Genomic DNA, 17,684 nt, shown 5'->3' with positions numbered 1-17,684 from the left:
AAAAAAATAAAATAAAATGGGGAAAAGGGAAGGGCACTAAAAAAAAAAAAATCCGTCGGCGACTGACAAGCGTATTTGTCAAGCGTTACCGGCTCTGATGTGTGTGCAGTGGTTCACACAGCCTAAAAAAAAAAAAAAAATTCAGTCAATGCGGAACTGCTGAATCTGCGCGAACGATACGAGAGCGAGACGCAATCTGGTGCTCTATCGACTACTTCTCGCTCTTCGCACTTCTTTTCCTGCTTCCCCGTCTGTTTGCGTCTCCACGACAACCACAGTGTACATCCACCGTTACCTCACAGTCTTAAAAATACATGTGCTGCAATGTCATTATACATATATATATATAATTATACTCATCTATAAACTCGGCAAGCTGTCAATATTTGTAGGAGGCAGGGATAAGACTATGGGAACTTTGGGTAGGGGGGACGGGGGGGGGCAGGAAAAATGTGGGGGACTCTAGGTAGATACTTTGGTTCTTAGGGGAGATGTTCGGCTGCTTTGTGCAAGGGCGCAGAGTTCAGCTTAGATTGGTAGAGTCGACCACAAAATTATCATTAGGGATATTATGAAAATCAACAGTGCAGACAATGATTCTCATTAAGTAACGGGCAATATTTACTTAAGTACATTAATGGTGAAGTGATCTAAAGATGCCATACAAAAAGGTAAGGAAAATCGCAATCGTTACAGTTAAAAATCTCTAGGTTGGCTAAGCGTATTTCAGTACTAACTGAAGCAATGGTAGAAGGATTAGATTAGATGTAATAACATTAAAATAGTAAGAAAACACAATTTTGCACAACTGAATTGAAGTTTTTTTTTTTCGGAATTTTTTTTCAAACTGGCTAGATACATACAGAAACGGATTATTAACGTTAAGAGAACCTTTACTGTTAGTTGGGTTGATTAAAAAGGGGGCGGGGCAGCTTAGAAAGAAAAGAGAAAGGCGGCCAATGCAAATGATCCTAGGGCTACGGGGACAAGCGTGGAGGCGGTGGAGTTAAAGGAAGAACTTAAGGAAAGTTTATCCGATTGTGACTGTGTGTGTGTGTGTATGTGTATGTTCACTCGGAAACTGAAGTGACGGTGTGTGTGTGTGGTCCCCGATGAGGAAATCTCTGGAGTAGCCAAGTACCCGTAAGGCCAAACGGTTGAAGGTTGGAACACTTTGAGGGCATGTACAGTAAACCTCGGATATATCCGACTCGGATATATCGGAAATTCGCTCACAACGGACAGATAAAAAAGAACCGATTTTTCTGTAATGCATTTCCAATAAAAATTCATTGCATATATCGGATTTTTTAGAACGGATTTCGCCTATTTCGGACAAAATCTCCAATCCCGTTCCAATGCATTTCCATTAAATTTCCCTGGCATATATCGGATGGCCGCATCGTGGCGCTCCAATTCGCCGAATCGTGACAGGCCGCTATACGACGTCATTTGCAGCGTTGCCTGCGCGTCCAGGTACATTGGAAACATAGTCAAGGAAGTGCCTTTTTATAACGGATAAAATCCGATTTACGCATATACCGGATATAAATCCGATATCTGCGTAAAACGGACATTTTCCGGTATACGCATATAACGGATTTCGTTTATATCGGATAAAACCAGTGGGAACAATTGAATCCGATATATCCGAGGTTTACTGTATCATTAAAATACTCAAATTTGAAGATCACGTATAGAAATTGACTTTTGGAATCTTTGATTAAGGTCAATAAAATTTGTGTAGACGTCTTGAATTGTGCAAGTGTAATTGTATTATTTTCCTGATTGTAATTTTTGTATGTTTCAAAATAAACTGTTGTGACCTAGAGAAATATCTCTAGCGGTGATGGCCTTGTGCCGAATCCAAAGTTCTTGCTTTGTGGGGACCGAAGTGAGCGGGATCTGTGTATGTGTACGTGCTGAAAAAGGAAGAGCATTTAAAAGAAAAACGGCGTAGGGATAGCGGGGACAACATGTCAAAAAAGCAGGGAAAGGTTGATGTTGGTTTAACAAGCATTAAAAAAAAAAAATCACTAATGAAATCCCTATTGAACTAAAACCAGACAAAAGAGGGACACTAAATTATGTATTGTGTTGCTGTTTTTTTTTAATCCATACTAGCTATTGTGAAACTCAGGGTTTAACATCTATGTATGTGCATGTGTTGTGTGGCTATGTGCATGTATCAGCGTGGTACTCGACTACCTTGAAAGCTGTATCGTGTATTTTTTTTTTTTTTTTTTAAATCATGTCCATGCAAACACGAGTGTAAGGGATTCAGAGTCAGTCAAATGTGTTAAATGATCTCCAATGAACTGACAAGCACTCCACTGGCAACTGAAACTGCACAAATATATCACTTCAGTACGAAAGCAGAGAGAATGAAAGTGTGTGTGTGTGTGTGTGTGTACTGTGTTTGCGTTATATGAGTACTATTTTTGTGTGTGTTCGTGAGTGGCGAGCAAATCCGTAGAGGGCATTATATACCTGATCACATTGGCTCGCCACAGAAAAGCCATCCTCTAACAATGTACTTTGAAATACATGTCCTAATGTCAAAACGGTTGAACGCAGTTAAGTACGCGACTCCTACAAAGTCTAGACTTGGTATTTCAGCCGGTGGAGCCATATTCTCTAGCCTAGTCTTCATGTCTTAAGTGTTTTTTTTTTTTTTGAGTCCAGACGCCAAAAAAAAACACAGCACCCAGTGGTGTAGGTTTACTTCTGACCAATAAACTCTTTTCCTGTCGTTACGTGTTAGGAGACGACGGCGCATCCCAGCCATGTGACGAGTGCAAGCCTGCGCCCGTCACTGGGTCAGATATCGGCATCTCGCTGTTAATGGTTGTGTTCATAACATGGGGGATGTCTGACGAGACTACATTAACGCTTACATATAGTCACGGTCTTTTCCTTTAAAACGGCGTTCCCATGTCAATTTTGTGGCACGCAAAAGAGCACAAGTCATCAACGTGGTATGAAAATAAGGTGCTTTCTTGTTGACTTTTGCCTTTTATGCTGTACAGAGCGTATTTTCCGCGCTCGTGGCCAGCGTCTCTCGGGTATGTCTACTGCTTTGCAACATGCAGTTGTTCGGTATATAGAACTGATAAGTACATATGTTTATTTCCATTGTTTGTTGAGGGGGACATTTTGTTCAATACAAACATAAGTGCTTTCACAAAACAATTCACTATCCTATTGAGTGGGACACTAGGGGGCACTGTGAGGGGTCCCTCTCTTCGTGACGCGTGTTCCGACCCGTAAAGTTGCCACCTCGTTGGCAGTTACCATACGGCAGAGAAGAGCATTCTGTTGGTTTAAAGTGACACACTAGAGCTTGGCGGCGCACGTCGCTCTATTGTCAAGACAACGGCTCGTCATTCGCCACCAAAAGGATATGGAGGGATCTTTGAGGCCAAAGCTGGCGCACCCATATATGACATCGGTGACCGCATGTCAGCCGGATGCGTTAAAATTCACTTTGGACGTTACTGTTCTGAAAGTGACTCCCTGGAAACATGGAGAATCAGGTGTCCTTAAGAAAGTTCTTAAGTGAATGACGTCGCGTTGCAGAGAGTCTGCATGGGACCTTCTGTGTTTATCTGCATGGGCAGCAGTCTTTTTCTTTTTGGCCTTTAACTCTAGAAAGGTGCCTCAGAGTGTTTTTCGCTTCTCTATATTCCTGGCAGAGGACCTTCCAGTGTGGTTTAAACATCTTGAAAAAAAAAAAACAAAGTGCGTCTTTGTCTGGCACCACTCTGTACACATTCTGACGTCTTTCAAATAGATCTCTAACTTTAAATGTCGTTCTACATGTCATTATCGTTAATTAGGCGCACACCCCCCCCACACACAAGTCAATCTGTATCAGGGGCCTATTTAAAAATGTCTTACATTTAAATACAACATCAAGTGCTTCTGTTGGAATAGTACAATCAAAACTTTGGGAAAAAGGGGCAGGAGGGTGGGGAATTAATAGATTTTTTTTTTTAAGGAGCAGGGTAAAACCTTGCATACTTTAGGGATTAAGATGCATAAATTCCTGGGGTCTATTAGCACAGCTAAGCTCTGGGCTATGCTACATACTGTAGGTCAAAGTCAAATAGCATCCTAATATGGTGGTGCAGACATGCTAGTCCAGTGCTAGATAACCAACTCAACTATCAAGAGGGGTACGGCTAGCAAAAATGCTAACTTCTTTTTTTTTAGCAGGTTATCTTGCACAGTCGGGGGGGGCGAGGGGGGCGGGGGGGAGATACTGTGCAGACAAAAGTGACTTTTGAATATTTTCAACAAATTCAGAGGTAGCCTCTGAACGTCTCTTTGAGCTCCATCGATCAAAGCTTACATGACATGACAATCACAAATCGCATCGACACACAGACCATGGCGACGAGGCCGAGATGTTGTAACCATGGAAACCACATCCAATCTGTCACCGGGAACTGCAATGTGTGCGCAGTTTCTCAAACAATGGGACCGTTAAAACGACATAGAAAACTCAAAACTTTACGGATGACCGTACTTGGAAGGGGGGCTTGTTTAAGCGGCGGGTGGTAACTGGGGGTGGAACTTGAAGCTTACTTTACTTTGTGTGCGGCAAGGGAGGCTATTTTTGGAGGGGTGGGGCGTTTACAAACTTCGAGAAAATCTCTTTATAAAAACATAAAAGCACATGAGAAAACTAAAAATGGGGTTTAACTGCTTTGACGACCAACTGTTTGGATGCATCGCATGGAACAGAACGGAATATCCGACAGATACTCTAAAGGCTTCCTGCTCCATGGGATAACATGCACAGTTAGCAATCAGTGCTACAAAGACAGGGAAAGGCAGTCAAACACATAACTCTTTCCGAGCAGCGCATCCTAAAGACGTCGTCACTCTTCCTTCTGTAGCGCTCCATCTGACGGGCAGTCGTCAAGGCAACAGGGGGCCTCCACTTCAACCCCCTGTGATTGGTTGTCTCTGCTGGCTAAGGCACACTGGATTGGCTGGGCCAGGGGGACCAGCTCCAAGGGCTGCCCGATGGCTGCTGAGCTGCCATTCAGCTGCTGAGTCGCAACCTCTGGCGTCGAGCCCACCTCTTCTGGGGGCTTTGGGGGACTGTTGGATGGAGGGGGTGACGATGTCTGGAGGAATGGAGAAGTTTGGAGGAATTGCTCATTTCAGATTTGTTCTATTAATTCAGGAAATGTGTTTTCTACTGGTCTACCTGTGTTCTGCTGGGAGTTGCCTTTTTCCCTCCCCGCAGCTTTGCTGGAATATCTTTACCCCTCCTGGTGAAAGCAAACAAAGAAATTCTTATTGTATTGAAGAGTTCCCGTAATTTTCTGTACATAACGGCGGACTACAATCGTGTATTTCTGTTTAGTGTCTCGCAAACAAAGACAAATACGACGTACCCTTTCCCTGTTCCCACTGAAACCACTTGCATGTTGAACCCTCCTCTGCCGCGTATTGGCTTGTTCCCAGCCCACTGGCCGACAACCATGCCTGCAATCTCCAGTTTTCCTCCCTGAGGAGGTATGGACTGGATGCCTGGGAGAAAAAAAAAACAGTTGATTTTTTTTTAGATATACTGCTTCATTTGCACCAGTTAGATTCCCTACCTAGAACTTTTTTCTGAGTTAGGTGAAATAGCATATAGTGTATATATAGCCCTAAAAATAACAACCAGCTACACTACACACAATGTCAATTCAAGAAATAAAATGCTGAATTATATAAAATACTAAAAATATTGGCTTTGTTTGGCTTGAAATAAGCTATGAAAATAAATGTGTAGCTCTTGGCCGTTTTCATTTTGTAAAAGTCACTCTCACCAGGAAAAAACCTTGGTGACTCCTAATATAGTCAATAGTACATTTCAATATTTACGTTACATCTATGGGATCAGTATTGGTATCGGCTGTTTCCGACTCGTTTCTTGCTGCTGAGAGAAGCTACAAGAAGGCTAATGCCTTTCCTGATGTTCCAGATCCTCCACAACTGGAAACAGGCAACAATGACCATACGACGCTTACCAATAAAAGACCACATTCAACCACCAAACAGTCTTATTCATCATTTACTTCTTTTTTCTTTTAACAACGATAGTGTGAGGGTGTGAGGTTCCAACCGCAAATTAGCAAGGGACCACTGCACTGTACGGGGGTCCACTAAGTTCAAGAGTGGCCGCACAATTCTCAAGCTATGACAGTAGCAATATCGAATAATGCTCAGCCACCGCCAACAACCGATATGCTGGTTTTATGACTGACACCATGACTAATTTATTTGTACTTCAGACAGACAAGGCGGTATTGTGAAAGACCCAAAGACTATACGCATTTAGATTTTTCAGGGGTATATTTTTAGATGTGAGAAACCTTGGAAGGCCGAGATAAAAATGAACTGATGAGCACCAAGCCGCACTTTGGCAGCTCCCTAGTTCAAGTATTCATAAACATCCATGTCTATGCAAGATGAAGAAAAAGCAAAGACTTCATCTGTGTACCTGGGAAGGCTCTGGGTCTGTGCTGGGCAGGGTGGTGTGGATGATGCGGGTGATGAGGAGGCATGCCACCCATGGGCCGCGGCGGATAGAGAGGGGGCATTGGGTAAAAAGGGGGCACCATGGCAGGTGGTAAAAAGGCAGGGGGTGGAAGCGGGGGAGGTGGTGGAGGAGGACGAGACAGATTGATCCCCTCAAGTATCGCCTGACGCATCTTCTCCACTTTGGACACCAGCTCCTCCTGCCAAGGAGAAAGAAACATTGCATCGAATCCCTCAGCAGTATGTATGCTCATGACCAGGGGTCTCAAACACGCGGCCCGCGGGCCAAATGTGGTCCGCAGGACACTAGTTTGAGGCCCCCGCCTTGATATGAAAGTTTAATGTTAGTGCGGCTCGCGCAAGTTTGATATGGATGCTGTATGGTATCATGTACCCAGAAAAAATTATTACGTTTGATTCATGTTCATGTTCATGTTAAAGGTTAAATAACTGTTAATAGTTATCCTCCCTATCCGTGTGGAAGTGGTACGTTTTTGGCTATTTAAGTTGAAAGGAAATAACTTGAAGGCTACCGTTTAGGTCGCTAGCTCTCTAGTTTGCGAGTTAGCATGTGTCTCAAGACCCTGCAGTTGCGCAATATGTTGTAAATAAAAAGAGTATAAATGTGACTATAGTCGTGTTTTGTCATGTCTACAGGGCTCTAATAATGCTTTGTTCATTTTAATCTGAAAAAAATAATTTGTCTACCCACCAACTATATGTGGTTTCTTAAGTTTTTATTATTTCTCGTATTATTATTATATTTATTTATTTATTACTGATTGATTTTCTTTATTCTTTGTTTATTTATTTTTCATCTTATTTTGTGTAGAAAAATAAAAATTAAGATATTTGAAAACAGTGGAATGTTTTATCAGAGCTTTTATTGTAGAAAATTGGAACCAAAGCCAAGTTATTTTAAATTTTTTGTTTTTAATAAATGCGTTTTTTTTTGGAAAACCTGATCCGGCCCAGTCTCACCCAGACCTGAGCTCCAGTGGCCCCCAAGTAAATTGAGTTTGAGACCCCTGCTCATGAGAGTCGAGGGCCTCATCAAATTGGTGTCTCGTTCCACTTCTAGAATGTCAAAATCCTAAACCCCTGTGGAAATGCTCTGGAGTGGCGTTCTTTCATACCTGGCCTTCACACATATCTAGCAGGGCAGCACGATCACGGGCGGCGCGGGCCAGTTTGCTCTGGAACAGTTTGCCATCAAAGAAGCCCCAGGGACAGCAGTGTTCCCATGGCAATGGCTGGCCGCATACATCGTTGATGAAAAGTGCTGTGTCAACACCGGCCATAAAGAGAGCAGCCAGCTGCACGCCGCGGGCATCCACCTTCTCCACCTGACAGCCACGCAGATGAACATCAGTCAAAAGTAGAAAACTGGAGAAAATGCAGCGGGTTTCAACAATCTTACCTTGAGCTCCTGTAGCTGGTCTGGTTCGTAGAGCTGATTGGAAACCGCCTGGGCCAAGAAGGCATCCAGCTCATGTCTCTGGAGGATCCTCCCTCCAGGCCACTGCATCATATACCTGAGAAACATGGCATTCTTCAAAGCAGGAAGTCTTACCTGCAGCTTTTCCATGGCTAAGGCTTCCAGAGAAAGCGCTCAATAACTTCATCTGGACTCTTAGAAGCAGCGCTGGTGATTATCCTACCTGAGCACGCAGCACATGAGCAGCAGATGCTGTGGGACCTGTGCTGGGTTGAGGAGGGCTGGACAGTCAGAGCGTAGACAGGCCAAGAAGGCCCTGGTTCTCCTGGAGCGGTCCTCACTGGCACGGCCCAACCACAGGCGACGCAAGTTTGGGCAGGTCCACTCCCGGAAACACAGAGCCGGAACCAGTTCGGGAGTCAGAGCCGACTTGGCTTTCCCACTGCTCCACTCTTTGACAATCACTGGAGGAACTGAGAGTGGGTACGACTGTTAAATCTTCTAGTAGGGTCTCTTTCTTTGATATTGACGACTACTTTAAAGTCCCAGCCTCTACCTTCCAGCGGAGCTCTCTTGCGGAGGGCGAGTCTTTCCAGGCGGCGGTGTGTCTCAGCCAGACTGAAGAGGACGCCATAGGCATATTGTCTGGCAGCACGGAACAGCAGAGAGGCAGGGGGCAGCTCAGAGTTACACTCATCCTCTATACATACTGGCATTTTCATCTCTCCCTGTTGGCAAGGAAAGGCCCGCAAGAGATATTACAAATTTGGCATATTTGGATATTAAAAATGACTAAATGCAGTCAAACCAACCTTGGTCAAAATGTGGTAAATCTGCGGGTACATCAACCCTCTTCTGTGTCTATGTTCTGCTACACGAAGAACCTCAGCACTGACCTAAAATCAGGTTACATTCTCTATCAACACCATTATACATACATACAAAACTTTTTTCACCACAATGACAAACCTGAGGCAATGGGGGTGTGGTTATGTCCATGTGACTCCTCGTCGCCATAGACAGCAGTGACGGAATGTTTGATCCGCTCCCGTTGCCTTGGGAACCGTCTCCAGAGACCGGGCCCTCCCAGCGTGAGGGCTTGTCCGTCAAATGGCTGTGAGAACGGGCGAGAGTGAAGCCAAGCGCACGTTACTACACTACAGTCATGATTAATACTGTAACATTTTTAGAACCGATTATGGCAGTTGTCAAAACATATGGCGAGCCAAAACATCTAAATCCGGAAGCATATCCTCTGTAGATGATCAGCCCGTACGTCCAACCTTCTCCCTGGGAGCTGAAAATCCTTTAATCTAAAGCTACACAACTGTACAAATGACGCTTGCTGACAAGAAGCCAATCAGACAGCCGCTGTCTGCAAGGTGTTTCTCAAAGGCATCGTGGATTTGGAAAATCGACTTTCCATATGAGGATACAAGAACAATTTGCGCCTTCATATTCCTGTTAATTCCTTTTAATTTCCATGAGAAACACACAATTTGTCCAATTAAAAATTTCCTAAATAAATTCCCATACGTTTCCTGAAAGTTTAAGAGAAATTGCCTGCTGCTTTGCAACATGGCACATCACGTTTAAAAGGATAATTGGATTTTATTCCACAGTTGCTGTAGTGCACAGCTGACAACTTAATGTCAAAACATCTAAACTCTCTCTTTAACCATCCATCCATCCATCTTCTATGTCGCTTATCCTCACTAGGGTTGCGGGTATGCTGGAGCCTATCCTAGCTTTCTTTGGGCGAGAGGCGGAGTACACCCTGGACTGATGGCCAGCCAATCACGGGGCACATATAGACAAACAACCATTCACACTCACGTCCCTTTAACCACTATAGTAGTTAACCACTATAGTCATATCAAACTATTTGCTCGCTATTGGTATCGGTCTATTTCACTCATGGATGATCGGTATCAGTATCAGCAGCATAAAATAGGAACATCCCTAGTCCAAACCACTTGGTTTGTGACTTACTTTGCATTGCTGTCATTGGGTTCATCACCATCTGATGATGAGGAAGGTGACGGAGAAGGACCGGACTGAGTGCCTGCGTGGTGATTTGGCAAACGGCCTCCGCCCTGAGTGGAATCGTATGGCGCTGACCAGTCAGAGAAGCCCATCTTTCCTGTTGGTGAATCATTGCAGTCTTGGGATGGAGGCGGTGGGTCCTGAAACAGGGGGGTGGACCCAGGTCCAAATGGAGCATTTGGAAAAGGTGGTTTTAAGCCAGGCATCTGAGGAGGAGGGAACTGATGGGGAAAGAGACAGAACAGAGGACTTTAGGGCTACTGCTAATGTTCAATCGCTTCTTCTACCTAATTACATTTCATGGGAGGGTTCAAGTTGGCAAAAAACTATATCTTCCTCCTCCCTTTGTTATGAGCATATCTGCTACAAACCACATCTGCTATACATGGATCTCTCCAGAATTGAAAACAGATGCACAAAAGTTGCAACGCAAACAGGATGCCATCACGAAACTAAAGGTGTCTACCTGATTTTTTCCAAGATGCATCGGTCCCATGTGGCCAGGTGGTCCTCCAAATGGAGTGGGCCCAAACCCAGGTACTGAGAAAGAAAAGGCAAAATATATGCATGAATGTATTATTTTTAGAAATATATCGCAACTGAAGCATATTGACACTTATGAGATCGGGAAGAATCACTATTTGGGCGTCTCTGTGTGGAGTTTGCATTTTTACTATTTTTAGAGTTTGTGCATACATTTTTCCCGGGTCCCCCGGTCCAAAAATATGCATGTTAGGTTAATTGGACACTAAATTGTCCATAGGTAAGCTAATGAGATCCATTATGGTGTCAAGTGATGATTTCCACACACAGTAACTTGGTGTTTGCTGTTGCCCGAATAGTTACTCACAAATGAAAGACGGGGGTCCCATGTTAGGCGATCGTGATTTGGAGGCAGCTGAGAAATAATCCACAGCTTTCTTGAATCGATCCACCTTGTCCTCCATGCGAGACTGAAAGAAGACAAATCGGGGAGATCAACGAGAGCACACCATTAAGCCACGGCTGGTGTCTATTTGTTGTTTGTTACACTAGAGATGTTCCCCAATCAACATTGTTAGTGAACATAGCCCACCTGTGACTGTTTGAAGACATCGCTAGCGATTGCATCCAGGTTTCCAAGGTCTTTGATGGAGGAGACGTACTCTGACACGGCCTTGATCACCACTTCACAGGGTGGCAGCACCAATTGATGGGCTCGCACCTAAGAGGCAAGAAGATATGCATTGCAGTTGGATAAAGTGTTCTTTTAAGTCTAGCAAGAAATGTAACTTATTGCAACAATAACATGTGTACAAGCGTCTCAGTCCTGGCAGCACTCTTGTATATTAAGTTTTAAAGAATTTTAAAGAAATGTTATATAATATATACTATTACCATCACAGACAATATTTTGTTAGGTAAAGCTACATTCCATAACTACTTTAGATTTACAGGGATACGGCACCTTGAGAGATGCTAGTGGGTGTTCTGGTCCCAGCAGACTCCAGTGGAAGGCAGCCAGGTCTTCATCAGGCAGAATATGATTTCCTTCAAAAAGATACTCTTTCAAATGTTTGCTCTGTCAATGAAAACAACTATGGAGCAGGCATGTGTGCTTCGGTAAGATCATGTCAAAGAGCTCGATGTGTGCTTTTTTGATATGGCGTAATAAGCTCAACTATGTTTGTGTGGGCCTTACCCAGCAGAGCAGCGAAGCAGGGCAGGTGCTGAGTCTTGAGCCCGAGCTGCCTGGCAGCTTCAGACAGCAGATACTGGTGTGTGGTCAGGTTTTTGCCATTCCAGCTCAGCTTGAGTGCATGTGAGGAGAAATAGGCAGGTACGTTGCAGAGTGCAAACTCAGAATCCTGAGCTATCAGGCCAGCAAATCCAAAGTCCCTGTAGAGAGACAGCACTTCCTGGTGATGATCTTCCAAAGTCTGTACAACCTGTAGACGGAGCAGACAAAATGATCAGAACCGCTTTGATGGAGTAGCCACCGTGACTGAGAGGTTTTATTCTTCAATATCAGTAAGCAGTAGTTCAATGAGGTGCATTTGGTCCATCATGAATATCAGTAAGCTGTATAGACCAAACAACATGGCTGGTCTCACCACTGTTTTGTATACGTTTCCTTTCATTTCATCACGCCTGACACTTTTATCACCCGTTCCATCCTGCCTGCACACGCTTCTTCACCTCCTTTTCACAATATCCGTTGTTCTGAATTCTTGACCCCAAGTATTGAAGTATCTCTTCCACCTGTAACCTCACTCTTCCACTTGGATCCCTCTCATTCTCACACACACACACAGTCCGCCTTGCTGTGGCTAATCTTCATTCATCTCCTTTCCAGGGCAAACCTCCACTCTTCTAGCATCTCCTCCACCTGCTCCCTACCTTCTGCAAACATCGTAGTCCGTGGAGATTCTTGTCTAACCTCATCTGTCAGCCTGTCTATCATCATAGCAAACAAGAAGGGGCTCAGAACTGATCCCTGATGCAGTCCCACCTCTACCTTGAACTCTTCTGTCACATCAACAGAACATTTTACCACTGTCCAACAGTCCTCATACATGTCCTGCACCACTTGATCATACTTCTGTCACTCCAGACTTCCTCATACAATACCCCAGTTCCTCTCCAGGCACCCTGTCATAGGCTTTCTCCACATCTACAATGACACAACTTTTTAAAATCTCTTTAAAATCTACTGTTTTAAAGACAAGCCATAAGTATTATGATAACAAAGCGAGCTTGTTAAGTGACTCTTTAAGAAAAAGTAACCTAGCATAAACATAGCCACTTGTAGCTCGGCTGTGGGACAAAAACAAGCAAGGCAGCTCCTGCCTCAGAGGCAGTCAGAGGCAAAATGTGTAAACAAAGATGGCAGAAAGTCAAATGAGATTGAAACGTGAGCGATCACACAAGTTGTGGAATTGACCAACTGACAAATGTTTCTGCAGAGACAGACAGTAGTCAACTTAACGCAATTTAGAGCAGGGATGCCCCAGACTTTTGAACTGCTTAAGAAGAGACTTAAGTCTGATATGGTGCAGCCAGTTAATCTATTTATATTGTTTAGCAGAGATGCAGAACACCACTGATGTACTATATCTGTATAAAAAGGTCAACACCCCACAAATTGGGTTATAATTCACAGAAAATGGAAAAAAATATGTGTTCATGTTTCACAAAAGGATGGGCAAAATTCCCAAATAAGTGCAGATCCCCTTTAACAGGAGGATGTTTTTTTGTTTGTTTTAAATTGTAAAGCTTCGTGCAAGATGCACATAAAAAAATATCTTAGGCTCGTCTGCTACATCTTCCTTAAAGGAGAACTGCACTTTGGGGGGGATTTTGCCCATTATACGCAATTTAATATAATTTTGGCTATCTTACAGTACTGTCACAGAATGCACAGAAAAGGGAAATAAACACAGTATGTCTTCATGTTTCAAATAAAGCTTGTGAATGATGGGCAAAATAAAAAAAGTGCAGTTCCCCTCTAACACAGAATTTTGGGACATGGACTGTTGTGCAAATTAAACAATGAGATTCACCCCACTCCCAAAGTCACCACCAAAATTATACAGCTGACCTGTGGGAAAACATACTGTATGTAAACACATGAAGTTGACTCTTTAATTATTTTCAAAGAGTTCAAAAGTTAATTTTTATGTTGGCATACAAGGGGATGCTGGTTGCAAATTGGAGGCAACGTTCTCTATCACTGGTTTGAGTGCATTCATAACAGGCTTTGATCAAACAGTTCTGGGTTTCATTTCCTGCTTCCTGTGAAATGATACTCTGTGTAAAGTAGAAGTCTTCTACAGTCTTTGTAGCTGCATGACGATATTTGATAATAATCCTTATAGCAAATGGCAAACAACTACAATTCTCTGTAACTGGTAATGGTATTATTTCATTTGAACATGCATCAGATTACAATTGAATGCATCACATAATCAGTTCACAGTTCCACATGTCCAAAAGGAGTAGGAAGAAGCAAAGCTTATTAAATCCTACCCCTCCATCTGGTACTTTTACAATCAGTAACTGTTACATTTGTTCACTTCCTGCTTTCCTAATATAGTTTATGTTTTGTTTTTTTAATTAAAAATACTGATTGCAATTTAAACTGAAATGCAAAATAAGAATTGTCAATCCCCCCACAATCTTAACATCATAATAGATGTTGTGAATACAAAGCACTTAAAGGGGAACTGCACTTTTTGGGGAATTTTGTCCATCATTTACAATCCTTATGTGAAACATGAACACATATTTATTTCCCTTTTCTGTGCATCATAACACAAGAATACGAGTTAATTTCAGCTTCCATTTACATAACCGACTTGTATATTAACCAAGCTACAGCGATATTATTATTATTGTAGCAGCCAACATCAAAAACTATTTTTATCTCGTCGTTATTCGCTAGTCTCGGCGTCATTCACAGACGGAAGAGTGGATACCTAGCGCTCCATTTGGATACAAGAATTCAACAAGATGCTCGTCTTGCCATTTGACAGGCTAGCATAAGTATGTGTATCAATCCGCCTTGAAAAGAAGTTTCACTAGTGTTTTAAATCATCCCAATACGGCAAGATACTGCAATGTTATCGTCAGTGTACTTGTTAATGCATGATCACAGCATGTACATCAAACAATGCAACGTTGTTAGAGGTTGTTTTTTTTAAGAGGGCTTCATAGTCAAAATAGGTGTGTCCCAATGACAGTATTGTAAGATAGCTCAAATTAACTCATTTTCTCTGCATATTAAAGGGAAAGAAATGTGTTCATGTTTCACATAAGTATTGTGAATGATGGGCAAAATTACCAAAAAAGTGCAGTTCCCATTTATAGAATAAATGAAATGTAACTAAATAATGCTAGTAAAGGACTGTAAAGCCTGATTAATTTCACTCGGTCATCTCCAAACATATGAAATGGTCAAATAAGTCCATAAAAATACATGAGTGTCCTGCACTACAGATCTATAAATACGTCTCCTTAACCACTCAGCAATTCTTCAAAAATACAAGGTTCACAGAGTTCATATGTTATGTAATTCATGTGCTACCCTAAGGCAAGCTCTAACCTCTCTTAAATTGTGTTTAAATTAGGAAAACACAAGACTGAAGGAATTTTCCTTTCGGGTGATACTGTACATTTACCCGGAATAGACCGGGTTTGTGGCAATTATTTCAAACGTTTCAAATTGAGTGTGGAATCGCTTTCTTCCAAACTAGAAGCACTAAGTGGGCGTTCCACGAGTGGGGGCACGACATGGCTGTGAATCTCAAATGACCATGATAAAATAAAAAATACAAAAAAAAACGTAACAGCGATTATGAAATTGCTCACCCGCACTCGGAAGCGGAACATGGCGAGGCGGACGCAGTGGCTGAGGCAGGCCGGGGGCAGGAACCATGCCCGGGGAGGCGGGGTAGCCTTGCTGCCGACGTGGTTGACTATCAGTTGAGCAGTCTGTCGCTGGCCCTGAACCCGCCGCGCCCACTCCGGCCAGCGCTCCTTCCCAAGTGTGCCGTTGAAAACCACTACCAGCTCCAGGCCACCCTGGAACAGGCAGGCCTGGGACAGCGCGGCCAGGTAGCCTAGCATGGCGTTCCACTGGCCACCGCAAACCCAATCTGTCTGGTAGCCACCGTAGAGGCGTTGCAGGCCGGAGTCGGCGTCGATGAGGATCCTCGCAGGTGGAGGCGGGGGAGGCATGGGCCCGGGATGGTGTGGGTGGTGGTGTGGGTGATGGTGGTGAGGGGGCTGACGGGCCGCGGTCCGCGCGAGCTTAAGCAGGTCCACGGGGACAGCGGCCCCGGGACAACGCTTCTCCAGATACTCTTGAAAGCCTTGCACTCCCATGACGGTGTTATTGAGCCTGTGTGTCTGGCCGGGAGTGGGCTCTGAATACGTTCTGTACGCCGTGTTTGTAAAGTGATGTGGAGCGAGACAAGCTAGCTAACAGCGAGCTAACTGTCTCCCAAGTAGTGATTGACAAGTGTGTTAGTTAACCCTTCGAAGTAGCTGACACCCTGATAATCAACTGGTCATTCATATACGGTCGTGTGATTTGGGCCTGCTGTAGTTACTCTCCCCCGAAAAATTCCAATTTATCAGATTTAGACGTGGCTGCGGAGTTGAGTGTCCATTGCTGTGGATTTCGATGAGGCCAACAAGGCCAGTGTGGCTACAACTAGTTGTCAATTTGCGCTGCAGCCATAATTTGACTAGCACATAACCGTACTCCAAAATATACAGTTATGGGTGTAAAACTGCAATCCCTCTGCGTGCTAAATATTAACAATCCCTCCAGAAATGGCCCGCTCGCTCACATGAAATAGATCAAATACTGCGCACTAGTTAGCAAACCGCAGACTGGACGGCCAGTTCGCGGACATGTTAACCCGAGCAGCTAGCAAAATTGTTCCAAATGACAGTGCTGGTGTTTCGACGTCTTTTAAACTGAGGAGCGGGTTAAATTTGAGCATGTGTCTATAGCAGTGATCAGTTGTGTCGCCAGGGTTAAAACGCTAACAGCGATAAACGAACAAACGCTGCGGCTGTCTGTCTGGCTAGCTGTACTTCTATTTGCTAACTGTGTGGCTAGCTGCTGGCAGGGTCCCCGGCGTGATTTGACGCGTCAACTCCCGAAGACAAGTCCGGGGCGGATACGACGCGGAATGAGATGACTGTTTGACGGAATAAAAGAAAATAAACTAAAAGAAAATGAAAAATAAAAGCCCGATTATGCCTCCCTCGCTCGTCTTCCACACTCACGGCTTCATGTTGCAAAGGGGGAACATTACTTCCAAGCGACATCAGCCATCTTGCGACTTCCTCGCGGCCCAGTGGAGTGGGAGAGAAGGCGGGGGGCGGAAAGCGGAGAGAGGAGGCGCGGCCGCGAGAGGAGCTGGGAAATGTAGTGGCAATACGATATAGTATCCATTTTGAAATGGAGGAGGAACCTTGGCGAAGAACTACAAATACCAACAATCTGGTAGTTACGGTTTGGATGAAGCTAGTGGTTATCGCTACAAAAGTGAATGAATGTACAAAAGCCATTATTTGTCCATTCAAAGTATAGTTCCACAAGTGTCTTTCTCAGCATGAGGATGTGAAATAAAAACAACATTAACAATGTTAAATGTACGTGCCGTTTCTCACATAAAATAAACTAGTAGTGCTGAACATCACTTCGTTCATGGTCAATAGAGGAACAGGTACAGTGTTACCAGACAGGAAATCAAAAATATGATAGTAAGAAAACCCTAAAATGATTGTCTTTTGAGGAAATTGATTGTACATACACGATGTACCATCTGCTACAGTAAAATATTAACACATATCGTGTACAGGATAGTTTATAATGTTGTTTCACATTAAATAAATTAACATTGGTATGGTTGTTAAAAAAAACAAATATTCTATTGGCAGAACAGCGCCCCGTCTGGCTGTAAAGAGGGGCGACCACAATTTGCCACATATTGTAAACTGGGATGTTTTCAGCTTCCAGGAATCGTGTACAGATCCTTGCAACATGGGTCGTATCATGCTCCGGCATGAGTTGATGGTCTGAGGCGACGCCATTCTTTGGCCACCCAACTGGCCATCTAGACATTTCCGGTGTCGGGAAGCACAAATCCAAGGAAATACA

The 17,684-nt window shown here is 43.7% G+C and overlaps 1 protein-coding gene across 1 annotated transcript; it reads right to left on the bottom strand.

Moving 5' to 3' along the window:
* On the bottom strand, positions 1–16,924 carry fam120c (family with sequence similarity 120 member C). Its single transcript, XM_058051468.1, has 17 exons — positions 15,377–16,924; positions 11,709–11,955; positions 11,475–11,557; positions 11,103–11,231; positions 10,878–10,980; positions 10,494–10,567; positions 9,974–10,248; positions 8,951–9,095; positions 8,794–8,877; positions 8,538–8,709; positions 8,205–8,454; positions 7,964–8,078; positions 7,680–7,889; positions 6,506–6,743; positions 5,412–5,547; positions 5,222–5,285; positions 1–5,138 (listed from the first exon to the last, which is right to left on the bottom strand). Exons 1-17 carry the CDS (start codon positions 15,890–15,892, stop codon positions 4,887–4,889), a joined length of 3,093 nt encoding a protein of 1,030 aa, XP_057907451.1. The 5' UTR covers positions 15,893–16,924; the 3' UTR covers positions 1–4,886.
* Between the last annotated feature and the right edge of the window lie 760 nt (positions 16,925–17,684).

The sequence above is a fragment of the Doryrhamphus excisus genome, chromosome 16, assembly GCF_030265055.1.
Source record: "Doryrhamphus excisus isolate RoL2022-K1 chromosome 16, RoL_Dexc_1.0, whole genome shotgun sequence".
In the NCBI taxonomy this organism is placed as follows: domain Eukaryota; kingdom Metazoa; phylum Chordata; class Actinopteri; order Syngnathiformes; family Syngnathidae; genus Doryrhamphus; species Doryrhamphus excisus.
Note: the sequence above shows the minus strand (reverse complement) of the source record. Positions and strands in the feature narration are given on the sequence as shown.